This window comes from Mustela erminea, chromosome 16 (assembly GCF_009829155.1).
Source record: "Mustela erminea isolate mMusErm1 chromosome 16, mMusErm1.Pri, whole genome shotgun sequence".
NCBI classification, from domain to species: domain Eukaryota; kingdom Metazoa; phylum Chordata; class Mammalia; order Carnivora; family Mustelidae; genus Mustela; species Mustela erminea.
In genome coordinates, this window is record NC_045629.1 from 32726607 (window position 1) to 32753507 (window position 26901).

The 26901-nt window shown below is 36.6% G+C and overlaps 1 protein-coding gene, 1 long non-coding RNA gene and 1 pseudogene across 3 annotated transcripts in view; all 3 read right to left on the bottom strand.

The window, feature by feature from the left end:
- Positions 1-21657, bottom strand: part of SNX16 (sorting nexin 16) — a 42415-nt gene extending 20758 nt beyond the window's left edge. The window contains exons 1-5 of one of the 2 annotated variants that reach the window (XM_032316344.1): positions 21450-21657; positions 19453-19700; positions 19226-19365; positions 10805-10891; positions 7247-7395 (exon numbers count right to left, since the gene is read on the bottom strand). In XM_032316344.1, the coding sequence (XP_032172235.1) occupies positions 7247-7395; positions 10805-10891; positions 19226-19365; positions 19453-19600 (524 nt within the window). In that variant the 5' untranslated portion in view covers positions 19601-19700; positions 21450-21657. Of the gene's footprint in view, positions 1-7246; positions 7396-10804; positions 10892-19225; positions 19701-21449 lie in introns of both variants that reach the window. The other variant, XM_032316343.1, reaches the window with a different exon arrangement.
- A 3421-nt stretch (positions 21658-25078) lies between these two features.
- Positions 25079-25737, bottom strand: LOC116575159. The gene is made up of 2 exons (XR_004279627.1): positions 25661-25737; positions 25079-25620 (listed from the first exon to the last, which is right to left on the bottom strand). It is a non-coding gene; the product is annotated as an uncharacterized LOC116575159 (long non-coding RNA).
- Positions 25738-25739: 2 nt separating this feature from the next.
- On the bottom strand, positions 25740-26563 carry LOC116574939 (annotated as a pseudogene).
- Between the last annotated feature and the right edge of the window lie 338 nt (positions 26564-26901).

A 26901-nucleotide genomic window follows, 5' to 3' on the forward strand; every position in this document is an offset into this window, starting at 1 on the left:
AATCAAATGAAGCACAAAAAGCCTACTGCAGGAAAATATTCCTCAAGGATTTCAGATAGAAATGCTTTATCAGTTAGTATTTCTCTTCAGGACACTCTACCAGCTAAAAGAAAGTAACAGAAAATTGACATTAAACACAACCTGGAAGATAAGGACTCAGGGATCAAGGCTGGTGACAGTGAGGGTCACAATGGAGGTAGGCTGACTGGGTATGAGGCTGAAGCACTCACATTTAGAATCCTGTGGTGGAATATCGGGGTAGTGGGGAACCAGTTTAGATCCTGATTATCTCTTGCCTAATTACCAGTCACTTTTGCCCCTATGTTCAGTTTTATTCCTTCTAATCCAGAGTACTTCAAAAACAAACATTTTATGTCAAACCCAGGTTAAAACTCATGCTTCCTCTAGCAAGAGGGAACAAAGCCAAGATCTGTGTGCTGGCATAAAACACCTGCCTACATTACAGTTTTAACTGTTTTTCCCTAACTGACACTTAAAATAGTACATCTTCATAACTATTTCATGCCTCCATACCTTTACTCATGCTTGCTGCTATTAACCCGGCCCATCCTTCCCACCTCTATCTGGCTAACTTGTTCTTATTCTTTGTGGCTCAGCTATTATCTCCTCATGGAGTCTCTTCTGATTAGGTCCCCTTTCCTACCCATGTTAAGTTCGGTCCCCGCCACCCCCTGCCCCCCCCCCCCCCAAGAGAGAGAAAGCGCATGTGCATGTGCATGAGGGAGCAAGTGCATCAGCGGGCAGGTGCATGAACTGGTGTGTGAACTGGTGGTGAAAGGCAGAAGGGGAGAGGGAGAGAGAGAGAGAGAATCTCAGAGAATCTCTGGTCCATACCCAGCTTAATGCCTCATGTGGGGCTCAATCTAACGACTCTGAGATCATGACCTGAGCCAAAATCAGTCTCATAACCAACTGAACCACTCAGGTGTCCCTAAGTTCAATATTCTTCTATGGATTACTATGGCACTGTGAAGAGATCCTTTTCACAGCACTTATTACATTGTATTATTAGTATTGTCTGTTTATCAATATCAAGTATTGTTTGCTTCACCAAAAGGTAGATGTTTCTGGACTGTATAGATCATATTCAAACCAATTAGTACACTGTAGAATAAGTATTCCACAAATAAGGACCTTATTTCTAAGAGTTATACAATTAGAAAAAAATTTAATGCAACTGTTAAGAGCATCAGAACAAATTTATATCCACTGTTGCAGATAAACACTCTACTACAATTCCCAAATTTGAGATGAATTTTAGGTTTTAATAGATACTCCTACTTTCCCAAGAAGGTAAACTGTGGACAGCAATAAGACCAAAAGTCTTAAGAGTTAAAAAGTCAAAAGCTGGTTGCTTCCGATGGTGTAACCTTAAGATTCACGAGGAAGCACAATGAAAAGAATACAATGAGAAATCTAGTGTTGAAAGGGAACTTTCAGAAGCTACTTAGCTCAAATACCTCATCTTCCAATTGAAGACATTGATTAAAACCAGGTAAGTAACTGATTAAAATTATTTTACTATTGAGCTCCAAAAACTAAATTTTCCATAAGGTCTCTGACACCCAATTTAATTAGATGAGAGTTTAAATGTATCTGAATACAAAATATTTGGCTTTACTGCATTTAAAAAAATTATCCATAATTGAATGTTTACCAAACTAACATTAGTGGTGAAAATCACTTGACCAACCTTAGCAAAGTGTTGGTTCTCATGAGTTGGGACTATATGAGCTTTGCATATATAATTATAAAAAATACTAAGAATAATTTCTCTTAATAATATCTTTATATAAAAAACAACTTAAATACATTTAAAAAAACTTCCTGTGAGAACATAGTTCAGGTTGAAAATGAATAAAAAAATAGTTTAAGTATTCTTGTTCCAGAATTATAGAATTACTGAATTTTACAACTAGAAGGGATCTAAGAAGTCATCTAATCCAATATATCCCAGATAATAATCCCCCCTTCAGTACCACCGACGCTTATTTAGCCTTTTTAAATACTTAAGGTAAAGAGAAACTACTTTCTCAAAAAAAAGCAGAGTATTTTTATATTTGATAGCCTGAAATGATATGTAATTCTTTCTTATCTGAACTGACAGGGTCTTCCTCTAATTTCTCACTTACTATTTCTAGTTTTACATGTTAGTCTTACATGTTAGTCTTGCTATTAAAAATGAGGTCCTTGGATCAGCATTATCAGCATCATTTAGAAACCTGTTAGAAATGCAGAATCTTCACTCCAGACCTGCTGATTCAGGGCTTCACTTTAACAAGACACACTACGGTTGGAGAAATACTATTTTAAATCTAAGTATCATCTGATTAATCTTTCTTCCCATCACAATTTTTCAAATATGTGAAGATGGCTATTTTATCTCCCAAGTACTTTTGCTTTTTAAAGCATAAATATTATCATGTTTTTTCAATTGCTCCTTCCTGTAAATTCTTCTATACTTTTTTTTAAACTATGAACTGCTGTTGATGCAAATCCATCCTGATTTTTTTTTTAACACATATAGAATTTAAAACATGAATTTTTTGGTCACTGAAGTTCTTATAGATGGATGGTAATTTGAAAAAAAATATGTAATTTAACTTCTCTATTTTAAAAGAATTAAAAAGAAGAAAAAAACTCAGTAAATCAGGATATTAGTGTAGTGTTTCTGAAAATAGAGAATAGTAAAATTTGCTGTGCTGATTAAATGATGCAACAATTTTGAAGTAGCAGAAGACAGTATAAGCCAGTAAATAACTATATTTATAATTTATAAATAATTTATAAATAACTATATATGGTAAATAACTACAACCAAATTGTGCAGAGTAAGACTTTTCCCCTCCATCTATCTTTAGATATCCTTCACCTTAACATGCTGCTTGCTGGCATAGGACCTGTGCCTTCTTGCTTCTGCGTTTGATACAATACTCTGAGGGAGTATAAAGAGGGAGTATTTACCTTTTCTTTGTTGGTCCAAATATCATTAATTCTTTAAAATCCAGCTCAAATCACCCTCTAGGAAGCCTTCTCTAATTCTCCAGTCAAAACTTCTCTCTCTCTTCCTCCTCTGAAAGAGATCTAACTCTATTCACGATAGTTTTTTTGGGTGAATATTCCTCCTATTCAATTTTCTTGAATAAAGGATCAGTATCTAACACACCTTTGTGTACTAGGGTACCTTATATATAGTTAAGACCTAAGTAAATATTAATGGAACAGATAAAATTAATAAAATCTTGAAAATATTGTTTTTATTCTGTTTTCTTACTTTTTATTTTCTAAATCCATCTGAAAATAATATTTTAAAACTTTCAGACCAACAATCCTTAGTATCCTTTCAGTTCTTACTTTTACTTCTGCTTTGTTCCAATCAGAGAGGTTATAATATTAAGAGCTGCTGGTTGTGTAATGGCAAGCTCTTAGCCAACATGAATGTTAAGAACTGTGTTGTGAAGTGTTAAGGATATAAAAAAGGAAAGTGAAAGGCCTGCCATTATAAATCTATAAAGAATTAGTATCAAATTATTACTTGACCATGTAAAGAAAGTAGTTTTTCCATGCTGCCATTACAATTCTAAAAGGATGCTAATAGGTATATCGGCAGGTAACTTTAATTGATGTTTTAAGTAGTGATTCTTTTTCTTAAGATTTATTTATTTGAGAGAGTGAGTGTGCACCTGGAGGTGAGAGTCAGGGGGACAGGGTGAGAGAGAGTCTCAAGTAGACTCTGTGCTGAGCATGGAGCCCAGAAGGGCAGAGGGCTTGATTTCATGATTCTGAGACCATGACCTGAGCTAAAACCAAATGAACCACCCAGGAGCTCCTAAGTACTGATTCTTAAATGTTTTCTATTTTCATACAGATGTGTTGAGATTGTCTCTTTTCTCCTTTTCTCCCTTAGAAGAAATTCATAAATGGCTGCTTGACAATCCTAGACCTCCTAGATATCTCCTAATTATTGATTATTGGCTCATATTCATCTTCCTACCCATAATTTTAATTTAGCCTTCAATGTTCTCAAATTCTACTTCCTACAGTATTGCTTCATGATTGAAAAGGACCAATCTTCCCCTTCTCTGAGTTCCTTCTACTTTAATAACCTGTATCATACCAAGTGGCCATTCATAAACTCCCTTATTTTGTTCATATGGAAGCCTAATTTCTTCAAATGAATTTTAAGACCAATGAGTACACCCTCAGGTTCTTTCATTTCCTTCTTAGGTTGACAAAGAGCAAGTGCTTAAGTGCTTAAGATAAATAACTCCTCTTCCCCTCCCTGCACTCAAGCTTTGAACAAAAGCTTATTAAGAAGCTTTAGAAACTGTGAAATAAATAATGGTACACAAAACCCACAAAAAGGATAGTGGTTATGTCAGAATAAACAAGGCATAAATACTTCATTTTGAATTCAATTTATCTAACAGTAATCCCTAAATGTTAGATGATGCAACATGACAAAAACAAGTAGGCAAATAGCGTGAGGAGCACTACATTCTTTAATGCAATACTTCTTAGAACTTTCAATACTCTAGGCCAATTTATTTGGCCAAGAAATCTGTTTCTCTGAAACACCTATTTACAAGTTGAACAAGGCCATTACCACTGTTCTAAAGTATGCAGTCTTGGGCGTGCCTGGGTGACTCAGCCAGCTGAGCATCCTGTTCCTGGTTTTGGCTCAGGTCATGATCTCATGGGTGGTAAGGTCAAGCCTCATGTCCTGCTCCACACTTAGCAGGGAGTCTGCTTGGAGATTCTCTCCCTTTGCCCCTCCCAGCCTCAAATATGTAAATCTTAAAAAAAAAAGCGTACAGTCTTAGTAACAACAGGATCTCAAATGTCACTCGTATGTCTACCTTGACAGAGATCCCGTAATTAAAAAAAAAAAAAGACAAAACTAAGATACACTTTCACTATTTAAAAAATCAAGATATCACAATATCAGTTTATTAATGTGGTTTATATCATTTCATATTTCACTACATAGAGTATAGTCATTTATAGAACAAAAATAATATTTTTAATACTAAGACATAAAGGTTTATAGAATAAAAGAGAAGAGAAGGGGATAAGATATGTATGTTGACTTTTTAGCTCTAAAAGTCTTCTTTTTGTATGGTTTAATATATATTTTCTTCAAACGGTTCTATGATTTTAGAGTTTGCTGGCTTTTATTCCTGCTTTATGTGTCTGAATTAACACTAACCTTTTATTTCTTTTGAGATGTAACAATTCTGGAAAGTAGGGAGTACCCATGTCCCCGGCACGTAGAACACACAATCACTAAATTTTGTCATATTTGCTTCAAACTTGTTTCTTATAGATAATACAATAGCAAATATCCAGCCATTTGTTTAAGAGGTACTCTTATTGGGCACACACTTTGTGTTAGCACTGTGTTAAGTGCTGCACACTGAATGGAGAGCAAAACAGCCACATGACCTACAACTACATATGTACCTTACAACCTGGTAGAAGAAACACAATCAAATAATCAGAGAAATAGTTACAAACTGAAATGCTGAGATTAAAGTACCAACCAGCCTTTCTCAGCTGGGATTCCATGAGAGAATTAGATGCTAAGGACAATGACTTGAGGGACTATTTTCAGAATTCCCTTAAGACTGGCACATAGCTAGTACCATCCTAGAGTACAGGTGAGAAGTTAATTCATACATACAATAGGTATCTCACTTAAGCCACCAAGATTTGTCTCTCAGAACCAGTTGAGAAGGACTGGTACAGATTCTAGAAAGAACTGATCTTTGGTGGTGGCACTGGTGATGATAAGTGAGGGGGTGGTCAGAAAAGCCTAAGGAAGTGAAGTTTTTCACTGAAATCTGAAGGATATATAAGCATTCACTAGACCAGGGTGGGGTGGGGTAGTAGTATGTAACACTGTCTTCCCAGGGAACAACATATTTGAAGGTCCTAAGGGGCGAAGGAGCAAGGTGATTCTGGAGAATTAAAAGACCAACACAGCAGAAGTACAGAGAACAAGGTCAGGGAGGAATAATAAAATATGAAGTTTGGAGAGACAGGCAGATAGGCAGGGATCAGAAAAAATGACTTCAACTGCATTAAAGAAGATCACTGTGGCTCCAATGGACTACAGAAATAAGAGTATATGAGGAAGACTAGAGGGAAACTTTCTGCACTAATTTAGGTAAGAGATAACTGCTTAGACTAGGGTGGTAATGGCAGGAATGGAGAAAAGTAGACAGATTTGAGTGATATTTAAAATGTAAAGGAGGGGATAAGGATAGACAGGTTTGTGTCTAGGATGACTCCCAGGTTATGGGTAAATGATGCCGCTGAACACTGGGGAAGTCTGGAGAGTAAGTTTTTAGCTGGGTTAGATGTCCCTTTAAGATATTTGAAGGAGCTGCCAAAGAGGCAAATGCATGTATGAATCTGGAATTAAGAGAAGGTGTTTAGCTTGTAGATCCTTTCATAGAGGAAAACGAAAAATCTAATATGTGGGCTCCTTTTTAAAATAACTGTTAAAATACTAAATAGTGCGGGGCCTGCATGGCTCAGTGGGTTAAGCCTCTGCCTTCGGCTCAGGTCATGATCCCAGGATCCTGGGATCAAGACCCACCTCGGGCTCTCTGCCCAGCAGGAAGCCTGCTTCCTCCTCTCTCTCTGCCTGCCTCTCTGCCTACTTGTGATCTGTCTGTCAAATAAATAAATAAAATCTTAAAAAAAATACTAAATACTAAAATCAAGTTTATAGTTGCATGGTTGAGCATATGGTACACTGAATTTTTAACTTAAAAAAATTTTCAAAGAGTGTATACATTTATTTATTTGAGAGAGATAGCAAGAGAGCATAAGCATGCATGGGGAGAGGGGCACAGGGAAGAGTAGAGGGAGAGGGACAAGCAGACTCCTCACTGTGCAGGGAGCCAACATGGGTCTTGATCCCAGGACTGGGAGATCATGACCCGAGCCGAAGGCAGACGTTTAACCAATTGAGCCACCCAGGAGCCCCTAGTATTTTTTACATTGAAAGATTTTTAACTTTGCTGATTTTTTAAAAAGGTTAATACAAATCAAATGCCAAATAAAATTCTTATGGGTAAAAAACAAGAAAATTCCAAGTAGTACCTTGTTAGAGAGGGCAAGTAATTATATTCCTACCCCATATTTTTGTGCTTGAATAACTACGGTTCTATATTTATTCTTTAGTTTAAACAAGTTGTTTCAGTTTGTTACATACCAGTTAGCAATGTCTTTGTGAGCCACTAAATTCTGAAGAAATGCTTGTAATCCTAGTTGTCTATCTTCTAAAAAGTCAGCATTATAATTATCTTTGAACCAGCGTTTTGGTGGAAGTGCTAATCGAAAGCCTGGAAACATCTCTTTTAACTGAAAAAGAAGAAAAAAGAAAATACAATGTTCAACTCAGTTATATCAATTCTATAAAATCTATCCTGTTAACTACATGAACTTGTTCATGAAATAAGCTTAAAATAAATAATTCAGCTAAGCTTTTTATAACCTCAATTGTTTTACTTGTTGAATTTATTAGTTGTATATATATAGGCGTTATAGTTGTTCCATACCCTTGCCAACAATTGACATTGTCCATCCTTTCAATGTTAGCCAATCTAATGGGTATGTAGTAGTATTTCACTGTGGCTTTAAAATGCATTTCTCTGTTGATGAGTGATGTTAACTATTTTCTTATGGGATATTTTTGGATGTGCATATCTTTGGTGAATTATCCATTCAACTCTTCTTACCCTTCCACTTAAAAAAAACTGATTTATCTATTTATTATTAAGCTGCAAGAGTTCTTTATATATTCTGGATACAAGTCCTCTGTCAGATGTGAATACAACAAAGATTTTCTCTGAGACTGTGGTCTGACTTATACACATATTTTGATTCTTGCAACTAAAACCAGGTGATAGGTAGAGTTCTTTCTGGTACCTAGAACACTGACATAGATATTTATTAATTTTAAAGTGCCCAACTTGGAATATGTAGGAGATATTTGCTAACTTAAATTACTACTAACAACTTTCTTGAAAAGCTTAAGAGTTATCTAAATCCCAACTTGCCAAAGATAAGAAATATTACAGTAATATTAAGACAAGTCTACAGAGGTAAAAGAGAAGTAAACATTAATTAATAACTAAGCCCTGAAAAGAAAAATAGCAAGTCATAAAGGATTAAAATAGCTCTAGGGGCACCTGGGTGGCTCAGTGTGTTAAAGCCTCTGCCTTCCGCTCAGGTTGTGACCCCAGGGTCCTGGGATCCAGCCCTGCATTGGGCTCTCTGGTCAGCAGGGAGCCTGCTTCCCTTCCTCTCTCTCCGCCTGCCTCTCTGCCTACTTGTCTGTCAGATAAATAAATAAAATATTAAAAAAAAAAAAAAAAAAAGCTCTAAATTGAAACTGTTAGAAATTAGTCTTCATGAATAAAAACTGTAACAATTTCATAAGCAAGAGTTCTACTTAAGTATCTGGTAACTTCATAAATTACTTTGATCTTATTTAATTATTAACAAAAGTCAATGGAAGTACAGAATTACAGGTTTTTAATACATCAGTGTAATAATAAGAACTCAAGAAAAGTAAATAAATTCATATTTAATGATGGAAATATATTACAAATAATACTTTAAGTACCTTGGCATACAACAAAAAGTCATCTTGATAATACCTAAATAAACGATAAAATAGTTCAGCATTTTGTATTTTACCTTTCATTCAAATTGAGGTTTTTCAAAATGGCATAAATTTTTGGGCAGCCAGGCAATTGCAAAATCACATAGTTGGGGTTTCTTACCACCAAAAATGTTAAAAATATACTAACTTTAGAAGTTTTGAGGGTGAAGGTGGCAGATGGGAGAAAACAGGATCAGTCAAATTTCCTCTACTAAACACCTGTCAAAATTAGGGAGTGATTTCTGATTCAAGGACAGAATCCAAAGTTACTTAGCCCCTGAGAAACATCATAAACTACTTGTTTCTTTTGGAGAAATGCTCCTGGTTTCTAAAATACTGCCCCACTCACCTGCCTCAGTTGACTTCCCTCTAGCTCTGTGACCACCTCAGCTCTTTATTATATTCTTACTGCAATTTACTCAATCAATTCCCTATCAATTCCCCAGTTTAGGTTGGTTCTAATTATTAAAAACAAATTAAAATACAAAGAAAATAACAATGAATAAAACACAGTGAAAAGTGTCCTTAGAGCTAAATATTGTCTATATCCATGATTTCTTATTTCGGATAAATCCCAGAAATGTGATTATTATGTCAAAATTATGCACAACTTTAGGAAGCTGTGTACCCTAGGAAGATTCCAACAATGGAAAATACCACTTCAATGTCTGTTAACTTGATGGGTGAAAATAGTTTCTTAATTTTCCTTTGAGTCCTTGTGATACCAAATGTTTTCCAAATTTACTGGTCATTTATATTTCTTCTTTCGTTTGCCTTGTTCACATCATTTGTAGTATTTTCTACTTTTGGGTTTACTCTGTAATTTATTTTAAGAGCTTTTAATATATTGACTTAAAAAAAAATTTTTTTTTTAAAGATTTTTATTTACTCATTTGACAGCGAGAGGTCACAAGTAGGCAGAGAGGTAGGCAGACAGAGAGAAGGGGGGAAGCAGGCTCCCTGCCAAGCAGAGAGCCGGATGCGGGACTCCATCCCAGGACCCTGAGATCATGACCTGAGCCGAAGGCAGAGGCTTAACCCACTGAGCCACCCAGGTGTCCCAATATACTGATTTTTAAAATTGAAATAAAATTTCTGTAAAATAAAATTTATTTATTTTAATATATTGAGGATTTTTATTATTATTCTTTGTTTCATATGTGCAGTAAGCAGAATTCTAGATGGCCCCATGATCGTTGTCCCTGGTATTGCTTCTGTGATTTTGTTTTGTCTCATAAAAGAGATTATGCAGATGTAATTAGGATTACTTTTCATTTGGCTTTAAGATAGGGAGACTATCTTGGTGAATCTAATCTTATCATGAGCCCTTTAAAAGTCTAGCTTTCTCCCGAGCTGGTGGCAGATGATTCAAAGCACAAAAAAGGACTTGACCGGCAATTGCTGACTTTGAAGATGGAGGGGACATGTGCAAAGACTGGACAGTACTCTATGAACTAAGAACAACCTCTGGCTGATAACCAGCAAGGAAATGGGACCTTGGTCTTACAAGAAACTGAACTCTGCCAACAATTTAAATGAGCCCAACAAACCTGATACCTTCTCAGAGCTTTCGGAGAAAAGCCCGATCTAGCCAACAGCTTGACTTTGACCTTATCTAACCCTCAGTGGTAAACCCAGCTGAGACCACCTAAATCACTAAATAAACAGGTATGTTTTAGGTCACAAACTTTGCGGTAATTTGTTAAACAGAAATAGAAACTAATACAATATGTTAGAAATATTTTTTGTTATTCATTTTCTTATAGTCATATTATTTAGGGGCTCTTATATACATCTTTTTAAAATTCACAAGACTATATAATCATTTATATTTCTGTTAGCAGTTTTAAGATTTTCACATTTTTATACTAAAAATTTTTTTTTTCTAAAAAAGGGAAGTTATGTATAGAGATGGGTATATAGGCTATTAAAATGAAATAAGATAGTTAATTTTCTTAGGAGTGGCAAAATTTGACTTCACTCAACCAACAAGGAGGAAAACCCACAAATATTTAACAGTGGAACTGTCAGGAACAGATAATAAATTGAACAGAAAATAATTTGAAACTGGAAAGTCCATTTTAGATTTATTTAAGTACTTACTTTATCATTAAGTCTAGAGAAGTCAGTATACCTTCTGAAAACTACCCAACTTTCTTCTGGTGTCTTCTTAACTAGTATTTTATATACCTATGCAGAAAGAGGGGGGGAGAGAGAGAGAGAGGTGAAAAAAAAATGTCAATAAAGATATTTAAAATATTTTCAAAACTTTTTCAAATTTCAGATTTTTTCAAATATTTTCAAAAACTTTTACTTAACGACACAGGTCGTAACAATATGTAAAAAATATCAGAAACCATTTGGAACATCAAATGTACAAATAATCAATGTAGACACCAAAAAGAAGATTTGTTTCTTAAGAAACATTATTATGACAAATTTGCGACAAAATGTTTTGGCACATACTAATAATAAATGAACTCATCGGTTCCAAATATATTTTATGTTAAATATTTAAAATTGATGAAAGAATCACACTTGAAAAAGCTGTGAAAAGTAGCCACTCTTGTCCTATACGATCAATGTAATTTCGAAACTCAATACTATCACACAAAGTTTTTGAATAAATTTAATGTTGTTTTATTCTTCAAGGCTATAATGCAGCTAAAAACTATCCATATTCAAAAAAGTTTACACTTCTGTACTTACACACAATTATCTAGGCTTTAAATAAAAAAACCTGGTTGAAGCAAGTCAGTATTTTAAAAAGCATACAATAAGAAATCTATATTCTATTTTTCTTAAATATAATTTTAGAGTTTATTATGAGGAACTACTATTTCTGACAGACTCTCAGTAAACCATCTCCTGGTAGTTTTGGTACAGCGTTTTGGGCTAAACTAAATACAAGACACATAGGAAGTACTCAATAATGATTTGCTGAACAAGTGAAACTTAAAAATGAGTTTTTTTTTTTTAAGTCAGCTGTGCAATAACTTTCAATTGCAGCTCTGGCGCTGCCCTCTAGCCACAAGTGGCTACTGTACACTTGAAATGTGACAAGTCCTAACTGACAGGTGCTGTGAGTGTAAGTACACACTGGATTTCAAAGACTGAGAACAAAAAAAAAGATGTAAAAATACTTCACTAAAATGGTTCTGGATTAAGTAAAATATATTAAGTATAATTTCATCTGCTTCTTTTCACTTTTTATAACATGGCTACTAGGAAATTTTAAATTACAAATCTGACTCACATTTGTGGCTCACCTAGTCTTACTGGATGCTCTAGAGAAACTCATTGTTTAGGGACTAGATAGTCTTATTTTTCTCCCTTACAAACCTCTCTTTCAGTTTGTAAAGGGGAGAATCAGCAAGAGTTAATGATGACTCCTTTAATTTTGACGTAAAAATAAATAATTCAACTTTTTAACATATAAAGAATGAGGGATTATTTGGATACCCACTAAAGTCTGCAGAACGTCCCTATTTAAGATAATTGTAAAGGCGAAACTCATGAAACGTTTCTTTTTAGGAGTTACTAATTGAAACAAAAGGGATAACCTGACTTCAAAACTTTTCTGAGTATGAATAACTGATGCATAATAAAAGTCAACTTCATATGATAATAAGGTTTATCTACATAATCTATATTGACTTTATTCTCCTGTTTTAAAAAAATGAGTCTTCAAGTTTTTCTCTACAATGGCCCCTGAAAACTCCTATTTCTCTAGGAAAGACAAAGTACAGGTTTTGGGTTTTATCTTCTCTAGAAAGCTCTCCCATGTTTCTATTTGTGTAAGTAGGGCCTTCAGTGGAAAGTTTATGGACACTACTGATCATTCCCTCCTTTTTTTTTTTTTTTTAAGATTTTATTTATTTGACAGAGAGAGAGATCACAAGTAGGCAGACAGGCAGACAGAGAGAGGGGGAAGCAGGCTCTCCACTAAGCAGAGAGCCTGATGTGGGGCTTGATCCCAGGACCCTGAGACCATGACCCGAAACGAAGGCAGAGTAACCCACTGAGCCACCCAGGCACTCCTGATCACTCCCTCTTCTATGTTCTAGCAGCAGTTACTCTTTACTAGAAACTTAGTATATACTACTTTGTGCTTTTTATATAGTCCTTATTTTAGGATTTTAAATAAATTATGTGGGAGCATACACCTAATCACAGAATACATACAGAGAAGCACAAAAATCACAAGTATACAACTTGATGAACTGTCACAAAACAACACACTCATGTAACTAGTACCAAGCACAAGAAACAAAGCATTACCAATTGAAGCAGCCTACCTCATGGCTCCTTCCCAATCTGACTTATCACCCCTGCTAGTCACTTCTTTTCTTAAACACTTTTCAAAGGCTTGACACACTACTGACAAGAACTTACCAGTCATTCCTAACATTTTCTTCAGTCAAGAGCTCAATTCAAAGAAATATACCTAGGAAAAGTTATCTTACAAACCTAAGACTGCCAAGCTCATATATCCAGCTCAGACCTCTCCCCTAAACTCAACTTTATTTACATATGTATACATAATACATATGCCTATGGACATACATACACATATACACACACACCTAACAGCTACATTTTCATGTCTACTAGGTATCTCAAGTTTAGCATGCCCAAAAACAAATCCTGATCGTGCACTCAAAACCTGCCATCTAACTAAACAGCAACCCTAGTGTTTACCCAAAAACTTCAGGATAATCTTTGATTTCTCTTTATTCCACATTTCAAGTTTTTACCTTCAAAACATACCCAGAATCTGATCACTGCTTAGGACTTCTTCCACCTCCCTGTCCATACCACCATCATGTGTTCCGTGGATTACTGCAAGAACTTGATACCTCCTGTTTCCATTCTTTCCTCCACAAAATCTAGTCTTAACTCAGCAACCAGATGAGCCTTTAAACATTAAGTCAGATCATGTTACACTTCCTTTAAAACCTTTTCAAAGATTCCCATCTTGGGCAGAATAAAATCTAATGGCCTTACAATGGCCTACATGCTCTACTTGATCTGTGTCTCCTTTGTCTTTACCTGTTATTTCAGTTCCCGCATCTCTCCCCATGGCTTCTTTTGCTGTCAGCCACAAGGGCCTCTGCAGCTGTCTCATCTGTCAGGAACATTCTTTCCCCAGATATTCTCATGGCTCACTGCTTCTTAGTGAGGCCGTAAGTGACAATGTGATTTAAATTTCAACTCTGGTTGTGGGGAAAATACCTCCCTTCACTCTTTTATTTCTCTTTATACCACTTAGAACCATATGACATACCACATTTTAAAATGCTTACTTATCTAGCATTCATTCATTTGAATTGCTGTACTACTATCACTGAAAGAGTGCATTACACACAGTAGGTACCCCTAACATGAATTAAATGAATGAAAATAACTTTATACCCATTATTTACTTCTTCCTCCAAAGTGTTTTTAAAGACTTTATGTATTGCTGCCTTAAATTTGCCCATGAACTTGTATTTTCACACACATCATTTCAATGAATGTTCGTCCAGCATAAGGTAGGTCAATGTAAGAAAATGGGCCACTGGCTTATCATAATTTCCAAAAATGTCAGGTCCATGCAAATTTCCCATCACATCATCAGTCTTATGATAATTTAACTTTAAAGATTGTCTCTCTTCATAAATTATCTCAATACTGATGTACACAAAAATCATCAACAAAATATTAACAAACTGCATTCAACAACACATTATGAGGATCACTCACCATAACCAAGTGAGATTTATTTTGGGGATTCAAGAATGGTTCAGTAATTGCAAATCAATGATATAACCATATCGACAACATGAAGGATAAAAATCATATGATCACTTCAACAGAGGCAAAAAAGCATCCCACAAAATTCAACATCTATTCATGATAAAAATTCCCAACAAAACAGGTTTAGAATAAACATATCTCAACATAATAAAGGTCGTATCTGAAAGACCCACAGATAATATCATACTCAATGGTGAAAAGCTGAGAGCTTTTCCTTTATCAGGAACAAGATAAGAATGCCTACTCCTGTCACCTTCATTGAACAAAGTACTAGAAGTACTAGCCACAGCAATCATACAAGAAAAAGAAACAATGGGGAGTGCCTGGGTGGCTCAGTGGGTTAAGCCTCTGCCTTTGGCTCGGGTCATGATCTCAGGGTCCTGGGATCGATCCCCCGAAAAGGGTTCTCTGCTCAACAGGGAGCCTGTTCCCCCCCACCCCCGCCTCTCTTCCTACTTGTGACCTCTGTCTGTCAAATAAATAAATAAAATCTTTAAAAAACAACAAAAAAAGAAACCATGGTAAGGAAGAAGTTTAACTGTCACTATTTGCAGATGTCATGATACAGTATGCAGAAAACCTTAAAGATTCTACCATAGTAATAAACTTCCACCAGAAGTAATAAACAAATCCTATAAAGTTGCAGGATATAAAATTGAACTTTTCTGGTTGTTTCTATAAACTAACAACAAAGTAGCAGAAAGAGAAATTAAGAAAATATTTCTACTTATAATTGTGCCAAACAGAATAAAATACCTTGGAATAAACTTAAGAAGGAAGTGAGAGACTTGTGAAAACTATAAAACATTGACAAAAGAAATTGAAAAAAATGCAAATAAATGGACAGATATTCCATGCTCATGGATTGGAAGAACTAATGGTATTAAAATGTCCATACAACCTAAAGCAATCTATAGATTCAATGCAATCCCTATCAAAATACCAATAGCATTTTCCACAGAAGCAGACCAAATAATCGTAAAATTTGTTTGGAATCACAAAATATCCTGCATGGCCACAGCATCTTGAGAAAGAAAAAAGCTGGAGGTATCACAATCCCAGATTTCAAGGTATACCACAAAGCTGTACCAATCAAAACAAATGGTACTGGCACAAAAATAGACACATGAATCAATGGAACAGAATAGAAAACCCAGAAATAAACCCAAGCTTATACAGTCAATTAGTCTGTAACAAAGGAGGCAAGGATATACAATGGGAAAAAGTCTCTTCAATAAACGGTGCTGGGAAAACTGGACAGCAACATGTAAAAGAATGAAACTGTATCACTTTCTAACACCTTACACAAAAATAAACTCAAAAGGGATTAAAGACCTAAATGTGAGACCTGAAACCATAAAAATAGAGAACACATGCAGTAATTTTTTTTTTCACATCAGCCTTAGCGAATTTTTTTAGATAAGTCTCCTGAGGCAAGGGAAATAAAAGCTAAAATCAGCTATCGGGACTACATAAAAATAAGAAGCTTTTGCAAAGCAAAGGAAACCATTAAAAAAAAACAACACTAAAAGCAACCTACTGAATGGGAGAAGATATTTGCAAATGATATATTTGATAAGGGGTTAATATCCAAAATATATAAAAAGTTTATGAAACTCCACACAAAGAAAACCCACAAATAAATGCAATTAAAAATGAGCAGAGGACCTGAATAAAGATTTTTCCAAATTAGACATACAGATGGCCAAAGACACAAGAAAAGATGTTCAACATCACTATCAGGGAGATACAGAGCATAACCAGAATGAGATACTACATTATATCTATCAGGGTTGCTAAAATAAAAAAGAAGAAATAACAAGTATTATCAAAGATGTGGAGAAAAAGGAACCCCTATACACTGTTGGTGGGAACGTAAACGGATGCATCTACTAAGGAAAACAGCATGACGATTCCTCAAAAAATTAAAAAATAGAATTACCATTATGATCCAGTCATTTCACTACTGGGTATTTACCCAAGGAAAATGAAAACACTAATTCAAAAAGATATTTGCAGCCTAGGTTTCCTGCAGCATTATTTATAATAGCTAAGATATGGAAGCAACCTAAGTGTCCACTGATAGATGAATGGATAAAGGTGTGGTATGTACACACACACACAATATGGAGTATCATGCAATGACAAAAAAGGATGAGAGCATGCCATTTGCAACGACAATGATGAACATAGAGGCTACTATGCTAAGTGAAGTAAGTCAGACTGAAAAAGACAAATAGCATATGATTTTACTCATATGTGGAATCTAAAAAACAAAATGAATAAACAAAAAGCAGAATCAGATCTGTAAATACAGGTAACAGACTGGTGGCTGTCAGAGGAAGGAGGGTGGAAAAGTACAAAATGGGTGAAGGGGAGTGGGAGATACAGGTCTTCAGTTATGGATGAGTAAGTCAAAGGGAAAAATGGTACAGCATAGGGAAAATAGTCAATGATACTGCAATAGCGTTATGTGGTGACAAAGGGTAGCTACACTTATGGTGAGCATTGCATAATGTATAGAGAAGTAGAATCACTATGCTGAATGCCTAAAACAAATGTAACATTGTTGTCAAATATACTCAGATAAAAAACTTTTTATAAAAATTAAACATTTCCCCTAACAGCAAAAATTATCTCAACAATTTTTTCCTCAGAGGTCGTTCTATACTGCTGTAGGTTTACAGCATGAAATGTTGAAGTCAATATAAAAACTTTATATTAAGAAAATCTAAGAGAAAGAACTATTCCAATTATAAGTGTATTGAGCAGGTCTCCAGATACATAAACTCACACTGATACACAAGACCAAAAGCAATGAATGAACAGAAATCAGAACAAGATATCAAGAACATCAAACCACATACATGGAAATAAATCTAACTAGGGGGTGCCTGACGGGCTCAGTTAGTAGCGCATGCTTCTCTTGATCTCGGGGTCATGAGTTCAAGCCCCACATTGGGTATAGAGATTACTTAAAACAAACAAACAAACAAACAAAAACCTCTAACTAAAACTCCTAAGATTTCTGCTCTGAAAACTATAAAAGGAAGTTAAAGATTTCAGTAAGTGGATTAGGTTTAGATTCAGAGACTCAGTATTGTAAAGATGTCAGATCTCTTTAGTCTACAGATTCAATACAATCCCAGAACAGGGTAAAAGATAGCCAAGACAATTCTGAAGAAGAATGACAAAACTAGACTACTTAAGCTAGCAGGTATCAAGTCCTCTCATAATGCATGTATAATTAAAGACAATGTGAAATTGGTAAATGAGGGAAAAATGGAACATAGAAACAAACCCATATATTTAAATGGTTGCCTGATATATGACATTGGCAATGGTGCAAATGCAGAGAGAGTGGTTTTCTCAATAAAAACCTGATTACTTGATCCCATAGGGAGGGGAAAAAAGTATCTTGACCATTGTTTCACACCGCGGACAAAAATAAATTCCAGATAGTTTACAGATCTAAATGTGAAAGGTCCAAGAATAAAGCTTTTAGAAGAAAACATAGGACAACATCTTTGGAAGCTGGGAGTAGGCAGATTTTAAAAAGTGCTAACCATAAAAAAAAAAATAAATTGGACTATAGTAAAACTACAAATTTTTGTTTATCTAATGCATCACTAAGAAAGTGAAAAGGCAAGCCACAGAGATGATCATACACAGTGACAAAACTGGAAGCAGAGTTCCCTATGGGCATAGAAACGGGACACAAGGAGTTGCCACCTTCTTTTAGCCTTTGCAAAAACCTGCACACTTGCCTCTATTATCATAGACAGAACAGTCACAATGTATGCTCTAACAAAGAACTTGTTCAAAATGCACAGAAAACTATAAATCAAAGTGGAAAAAACTTTTCCAAAGAAAAATGAATAAAGGTCTTGAACAGATACTTCTATTGGCCAAAAAAGTCTTCAATTTAATTAGTCATTAAGAATGCAAATGAAGACCACAATGTGATACTACTCTCCCCACTGGGATAGCATAAAATAATAGTGAAAAAGATGAAAAAATACCACATGTTGGGAAGGTGTGGAGTAACTGGAACTCTCCTACACTGCTTAAAGGAGTATAAACTAGTGCAACTACTCTGGTACACTGTTCATTAGTATCTTTTAAAGCTAGCCATATGATCTAGCAATTTTACTCCTACGCAGATGTAAAACAAACGTTTTAATGTGTTTAATGAGCAGTAAGTACCCAAAAGGTTGACAGCAGTACCATTTGTAACAGCCCCAAATTAGAAATTATCCATATGCTCTTCAACAGTACAATGGATAAAAATAAACTGTAGTATATTCACATAAAGGAATACTATCAGTAATAAAAATTAGCTTTTACATGCAAGATTAAGGATGGATCTTACAAACATGATGCTGAAGAGAACACACCCAAAAGAGTACACATTCTGTATTTCCATTTGCATAAAGTAGAAAAATAGGCAAAATTAATGTAGGCTATCATGAGGGTGAGTATTGACTGATGGAGAGCCTGGTTGGGGGTTGCTTTTTGGATCCTGGTAATGTTTTGTTTCTTGATTTGTGTGCTGGTTTCAAGTAAAATGAAGTTTACTACAGCATGACAGAATTTAGAGGTGTAAAACTTACTTGAATTTTATGTTCAAGAAATTTTAAGTACAGGTAACAATTTAACCAGGTATAGAACACAGGTTAGTCAATTTTCACTTTCTACTGATCTACAGCAGAAGTCAATACTCACAGTAAATTTAGCTCTTTCTTCCATCACTTCATAACCCAGTATAGTAGGTGTAGAAGGTCTATCTTCTAAATATACTGTTTCAGGATTTTGTTCTTCACTTTCTCTTGGTCTAGCAGAATACTCAATGGAAGAATCTGCACCTGTAAATTTAGTCCTAATGAGGGGACTGCTACAGACAGATGAAGTACTATCCATTTGATCGGGTACACTTGTCTGTTTAAAATTACCCATATTTGAGTCCTCTAACTGGCCTTTGGAAGAGTTTGAGCTTGTTGAGATACTCCCAAAAGAAGAACTTCTTTGGTTTCTGTTGGCTGTAAAACTGGAAGCTGAGTTCCCTATGGGCATAGGAACTGGGACATAAGGAGTTGCCATCTTCTTTTCGACTTTGCAATAAACCTGCACAATGCTGAGTCCAAACACTTAGAGAACAACTAATATGAAATCCATTATTTTCTTCTTAGGAATTCACTATCTAAAAATGAGAAGAACATATTGAAAGGTTAGTCTTTAATTTGGAGCATTATCCAAAAAAAAAAAAACCTATGAATGTTCACATCGATTTCTTTTGATTTTGTGACACTCTATTACTTCATTTGGAATGAAAACACACCTCAGATCACTTCATTTAATCCCAAGATATCATCTCTAAGGATTCCCACTTGCATGATAAAGAGAGCAGAACTATTCCACACTCTTTCTTGACCTTCATATTACATGTCATCCTTTTTAATCCCCACTCTCTTTCCTTGTGATAGATTTCTATAATGTTCATTTGAAACCGATTTCACCTACATAGAAGAACTGGGAACAGGGGAATGGTAAAGACCTTTCTGAAGCTTTATTGTCTACTCTGGTCCTGACAGTTCCACATACAGTACAAGGGGAGGGAAAGATGAAGAAAAGAAAGGGAGAATTATTCACATTTCCTTTTGATTTAATTAGTGAAACCAATCAAAATCAATAAACTAATTACTCAGAGTAATAACTGAACAATAAGCTTAGATGCTACAAGGTAAATATCAACTGTTCTTAAGGTAACCATTTATTAAACCCAGGACTAAATGTACTTGGGGAAAAAAAAAAAAAGAGTGGCCAAATTAAATTAGTCAAATAAGACCCAAACTTACATTCAACAATATGAAATGATTGAAAGTTAAAATGTTCTTCACAGTTTCCAGATCATCAGTAATCCTGCTATGCCAGAAATAGAGGGAACTTAACAAATCCTTGTAACTCATACACAGTAATCCCTGTTGTCAAAAGGACTGGTTTATCTTGTCTCAGAATCTAACAGTTACACAATGAAAGGGTTTCCCACTAAGGGTTAAATAATAAATAATAAACTAAGAAACTGCAATAACTACAGACCTGTGAAATGACACATAACAAGGGGTTTGCCTATCTTAACCACATCTAGGCAACTCCGCTGTTGAGCAAGGTAGGAAGAGAGCCGCAGGACCTGGAAAGATGCTGAAGTAAGATTTTTAATCTAGCACGTGGCTCTGGGCAACCTTCCTCATCATCAAAGATTCAAGAAACTTGAACTGCTGATTCACTGCTCCTCGCTTCTGCTTGATGGCCTCCCCCAAAAGCAGTAAATAAAAGTCTGAAACCTTATCCTTTCCAAGGCCTGTGGGATAGCCCTGCTCCTTGCCACTCAACTACCTGAGGCCCTGAGGCTGGGGAGAGACGACGACCATCCAGACAATCACTGACGCGCAAAGAAGTGAGCGCTACCCAAACTTCAAGAAAATAAATGTACTGGGATCATTAATAGCGTCTTCACTTTTGCCTTAGCATAGAGATGCTCCAACGGCTAACATGGTCCTACACTGGAAAAACTCGGTCAGGTGTGGTGGCCCGAGCCTGAGCAACACGGTAGGAGAGAGAAGTGGGTGGCCAGAGAAAAGTGGAGAAACCCAGGAGCAGCTCGACCCTAGGACTGCCTGGTCCGTACCAGAGCAGGCCACGGGTCTTCGGCTCACCGGACGGAGAAGCCCACTGCTCCCGGGGCTCCCCGGGGCCCCAAGACGATGCCACCTCCGCCGCCCGGTGAGAGGCTAGCGCCTCCCACACGCACCGCGGAGTCTGCGGTGGCCTAAGGATGGCCCCGAGGCTCCCGCGGGGCCCCTCCACCCTCCGGTGGAGTCAGCCCGCCGCCCGCCTGCCACGGGGTCGCAGGTGTCACTCGCATGAGCGCCCAGGACAGCGTTCTCCCTACCTCAGCCCACTCCGCCGTTCCGTTTGAGCACACTTCCCTGTGACGGTTACATCCGACCCTGCTTAACCGCAGCTTTTCGTCTCCACCCACAGGACCAAGAAGCCTCACGTGACTTTCCGCCCCCAAAGCAGCTGCTCCCAGCCTCTGCCGGGCTCTACCCTGGCCGCCCGGCCCAGGCTCCTAGCGAGGTGGAGGGTGGGGCCAAACCCGGCCGCCTCTCCCGGAAGTTACGTCACACAAAAGGCGCTATTCCCGCCTCCTTCGTAACCCTCACCCCTCCCCACCCCAGAGGTCGGGACAGGAGTTCCCCGGACGGGGCTCGTTGGCAGCTGGGTTGGATATGGTTTTGTGGTAAGCATCCCACCTTCTCTGCCCTAGGCTTATTTTTGTAAACTAACTTTGAGAAATGGAGGTTAGGACCTCAGTTTGTCGCACAGGTGATCTGAAGATTACAGTTCCGAGGAGGAACTACAGCCTGCATTGGTCCAGGTTCCTGCTTTGCATCATGGGACTTGTAGTCATCACTCACTAGCTTGGGCAGGTTCTAATAGGTTATAGATTGTTTTCTAGAATAAGTAGAGCTTTAAGGGATGACAATCGATTCTAAGAAAGGGAAGATAGAACACTGCACTTAAGCTTATTCGCCCTATCATGGAAAGATAATTGAAATTATTGAGGGTTTTTGTGTTTTTACAGTCCAGGGAGCAGTTTTATCTCAAATGATACATGAGGCTTGTTAGACTTGGACATCTGAAGACCTGTAAAGTTATCGGGAAAACCCTTTTTTGATAGTGAAGTACCAAAATTTAGACCAGTTCACAGGGTTGCTTATCATTAGAATTGTGCATTTTGATTTAAAGATTATCCCATGATTTCTAGGCTTTGGAACATTACGAAGACTAGGAAAAATTGATAGCATAGGAAAAGAATCTGGTTTGTGGCATAATAATGCTTTTTATTGATGGTATTGCCCTTATTGTGTGATTGAGACATAAAAAGGGAGTTCTGTGGAAACAGTAGACTAGAACATGAGTTTTCTGTTTAGAGTTGGCAGTCTTGACCTTGAAGTGGCAGTTGTATCCATGAGTTCTGTAAGTGAATAAGGGTATAGAGAGAAAAGAAAGGAAAAAGATTTGCCTTGGAGTATTTCCTTCACCTGTGGGCAGGGCTGCAGATGGTAGCAAAAGATACTTACAATGAGTAAATCCAAAATCCAAAATCAATCCAAAGCCAAGGTAAATTAAACTTTCAAGAGACAAAAGTGTACAAATACCACAGTTAGGAAGAGGAAGGATCTAGGAAAGTTGAAATTGTCCAGGAACTTCCCACACAAATTATTGAAAGGAACACACAAGATATAGAGACTATATGTATTCTTTATCTTGCAGACTATTGAAAGATTTTTCAAAGTTGAGGTATAATTTACATATTACATTACATTAGCTTTAAGTGTGCAACATAGTTATTTGACATTTGTATATATTGAGAAAATGGTCGCTACAATAAATTTAGTTAACATCTGTCACCATACATAGTTCCAGAAGTTTTTTCATGTCATGAGGACATTGATATTTACTTTCTTGCAATTTTCAGATATTCAATCAATACAGTATTATTAACTATAATTGCATCCTTTACATTATATCCTTGTGATTTACTTATTTTTGAACTAGAAGTTTGTACCTTTCAACCTGTTTATGCATTCTGCTCACCTCCACCTCTGGTAACCATGAATCTGTTCTCTGTATCTATGAACTTGTTGTTTTGTTTTTGTTTTTTTAAATTCCATATATAAGTGAAATCATATGATATTTGTCTTTCTTTGACTTATTTCACTTAGCATAATGCTTTCTAGGTCAATCCACGTTGTCACAAATGACAAGATCTCATTCTTTTTTTATGGTTGTGTAATATTGTAATATTCTGTTATATCTATCTACCTGTTATCGCTCTCTCATCTTCTTTATTCATTCATCTATTTTTTTTAAAAGATTTTATTTATTTATTTATTTGACAGACAAAGATCGCAAGTAGGCAGAGAGGCGGGCAGAGAGAGAGGGGGAAGCAGGCTCCCCACCGAGCAGAGAGCTGGATGCGGGATCTGATCCCAGGACCCTGGGATCATGACCTGAGCTGAAGGCAGAAGCTTTAACCCACTGACCCACCCAGGCACCGCTAACCATTCATCTATTGACAGACATTTAAATGTGTTTCCAAATCTTGGCTATTGTAAATAATGGTGCAGTGAGCATGGGAGTGTGTATATGGTATGTTTTTGTTTTTGTTTTTTGTTGTTGTTTCTTTCAAATTTTTATTTACATTCTAGTTAGTTAACATATAGTGCAATATTGGTTTCTGGAATAGAATTGATACATTCCTACATACACACCCACTGCTCATCACAAGTGCCCTCCTTAATACCCATCCCCCATCTTGCCCATCCCTTCTACCTCCCTCCAGCAACACCGTTTGTTCTCTATCTTTAAAAGTCTCTTATGATTTGCTTCCCTCTCTTTTTTTTCCTTCTCATATGTTCATCTCTTGTTAAATTCCACATGTGAGTAAAATCATAGCATATTTTTCTTTCTCTGACTTCGCTTAGAATACTACTACCTAGTTCCATCCACTTGTTTGCGAATGGCAAGATTTCATTCTTGTTGATAGTTGAGTAGTATTCCTGTGTGTGTGTGTGTGTGTGTGTGTGTGTGTATACACATCTTCTTTATCCATTCATCTATTGATGAACATTCGTACTCTTTCCATAATTTAGCTATTGTTAATGCTGCTGTAAACATTAGGGTTCGCATACCCCTTTGAATCTGTATTTTTGTATTATTTGGGTAAATACCTAGTGGTGCAATTGCTGAGTGGTAGGGTAGTTCTGTTTTCCATTCATGAGGAACCTCCATACTGTTTTCCAGAATGAAAGAACTTTTTTTAAAGAAAAAGAAAAAAAAAATTCCAGTAGCAGAAAGAGCTCTGGTCTGAGAATTATGAATCTGCCACCAATTTGAGTTAGTGTTTTTGTTTTCTTTGGATAAATACCCAGAAGTGGAATTTTTGGATTATATGGTAATTATATTTTTAATTATTTTAGGAACCTACATACTGTTCTCCATAGTGGCTGCATTCTCACCAACAGTACATGAAAGTTCCCTTTCTCCACATCCTCACCAACACTTGTTATTTCTTATCTTTTTTAAAAAATGATACATGAGTATAGTTTAACTTAATTTAACTTTTTATTTATTTTATTTTTTTTTACACATTTAGTTTTATTGTAACAAAGCAACTTGTACACTTTTAACTTTTAAAACTGAGCATCTTTCCTTTCCAGTGAAACAAAAAGAAAATTTTAAAAATAAACAGGAACAACATTACAATAGAGAATGTCAATTCCAAATAAGATCCTACAAGTTCTGCTGATTCTCCCATTGAGTGGCAGGGCTCGAGTCATCATTAGGAGAGAGTTTTATTTTAAAAGTGTCATCTTAAACTGCAAGGATGTCCGTTAAACATCACAATTATATATGCCAAAGGAGAAGCCATGTTGTCAAAATGCCTACTTAACCCACCCAAACATCTCAAACCCACCCTTTGCTGACCTTCTATAACCCCATTTTTTTAAGTTTTTTTTTCTTTTTTTTAAACAAGAGAAAGTAGACAGGTCCATGTTGGTAAATGCTAACTGTCCATATTCACATAGAGACACAGTGTAATCTCTGAGCCCAATATACAGAGAAAGGAGGAAAAAAGCTAGAATTCTATGCACTGCTACACAGGGGCCTAGCACCCTCCAGCTTCCAGCAGAGCTAAGGGAGCAGAAGGTTTTTCTTTTTTCCCACAGAGCACGGTGGTGTTGATTCCATAAAGTTTTTGTTTTTGTTGAGACAGGAAGGGACAAAAATGAATTTGGAACAAAAAGAGGTAGAGATTCTTTTCCCACTGTATTCTGCTCAAGGTATTTCCCCCCAAAATAAGCTGAGAACCATGGTATAAAGGGAGAGAAAAAGGAGACTTCAAAAAACAGGGCGAATGAGCACGAGAGGAGAAAAGAAAAAGAAAAAGGAAAAAAAAAAAGACGGCAACTTGCTCCCAGGGACTGAAGAAAATTAAAAAAGGAAGGTTGGAATCCATCAGTGTTCCATTAGTCATCTTCCCCTTCATCCTCCTCTCCTTCCTCCCCCCATCATCATCTTCATCTTCTTCACCTTCATCCTCATCTCCTTCTTCATCAATGTCTTCCAATCCTCCTTCTTCTTCATCGTCATCATCATCATCATCTTCATCTTCTTCACCTTCATCCTCATCTGTTCTTCATCAATGTCTTCCAATCCTTCTTCTTCTTCATCGTCATCATCATCCTCTTCTTCTTTCCCTTCTTCGTCATCCATATCGGGAACCAAGTAGTACTGTAATGGATTTGGCCAAATATCATCTTTGATGACCTCTCCTAACCCATCTGCACCTGCATCAGAATGGTCAGTCAACCAGGTGAAGAAGCTCTCTGGTTCCTCATGCTGCCTCTTCCTGCTGGCTTTATTCTGTGTTTGACTTGAACGTTTCGTCAAATCCTTTCCAGATTTCCATTTGATTTCAGTGGACTTTGAAGATGGATCACCACTCTCATTCAGATGAAATTCTTTGGAGAGAACTTTATTTTCGAAGTAAGGGTTTTCATCAAAATAAAAATCTATTCTGTAACCTGATTTAATATCTTCAAATTCTGTCACCTCAACTCTTGTCAAATAATGCAGCGCCTCTTCATCCTCCTCCCCAAGCAGTGCAGACACTTGTGGATGGTTGACAAATGTTGTTACCCAAAAATTGGGGATTTTGGCGATCAATTCCGACCTCTTCTGAAAAAATGGTTGGCGGAGTTTGTTATATTTCTGTTCTACTTTCAAAATCTCCTCACTGGCTTGTTCATTAAGTCTGTCTATTTCATTTTGTACTTCATCAATATGTTCAATTGCTTCTTGCTGTTCTTTTTCTCCTCTATGCAAGTGCTGGGATGTTGACGTCTGCCCTGGCTTGGGGGCAGGGGGCTGTCTCGGTTTCTTCGTTTGAGGGGGGAGCGAAGACTGGCGTTTGGGGGCCATGCTGCGAGGAAACTCCAGGACACCGGGAGAGAGGCACGTCTGGAAGCTCTGATTCCTTAATTTAACTTTTTAAAGTAATCTCTGTGTCCAGTGTGGGGTTCGAACTTACAACTCCAAAATCAAGAGTTGTATTCCCTAGTGACTGAGCAGCCAGGAACCCCTATTTCTTGTCTTTTGGATAATAACCAGTCTGACAAGTGTGAGGTGATAATCTCATTGTGTGTGTTTTTTTTTTAATTTAAGTTTTTATTTAAACTCCAGTTAGTTAACATGTACTGTAATATTAGTTTCAGTTATATAATACAGTGATTCAACACTTCCATGTAACACCTGGAGCTCATCACAAATAT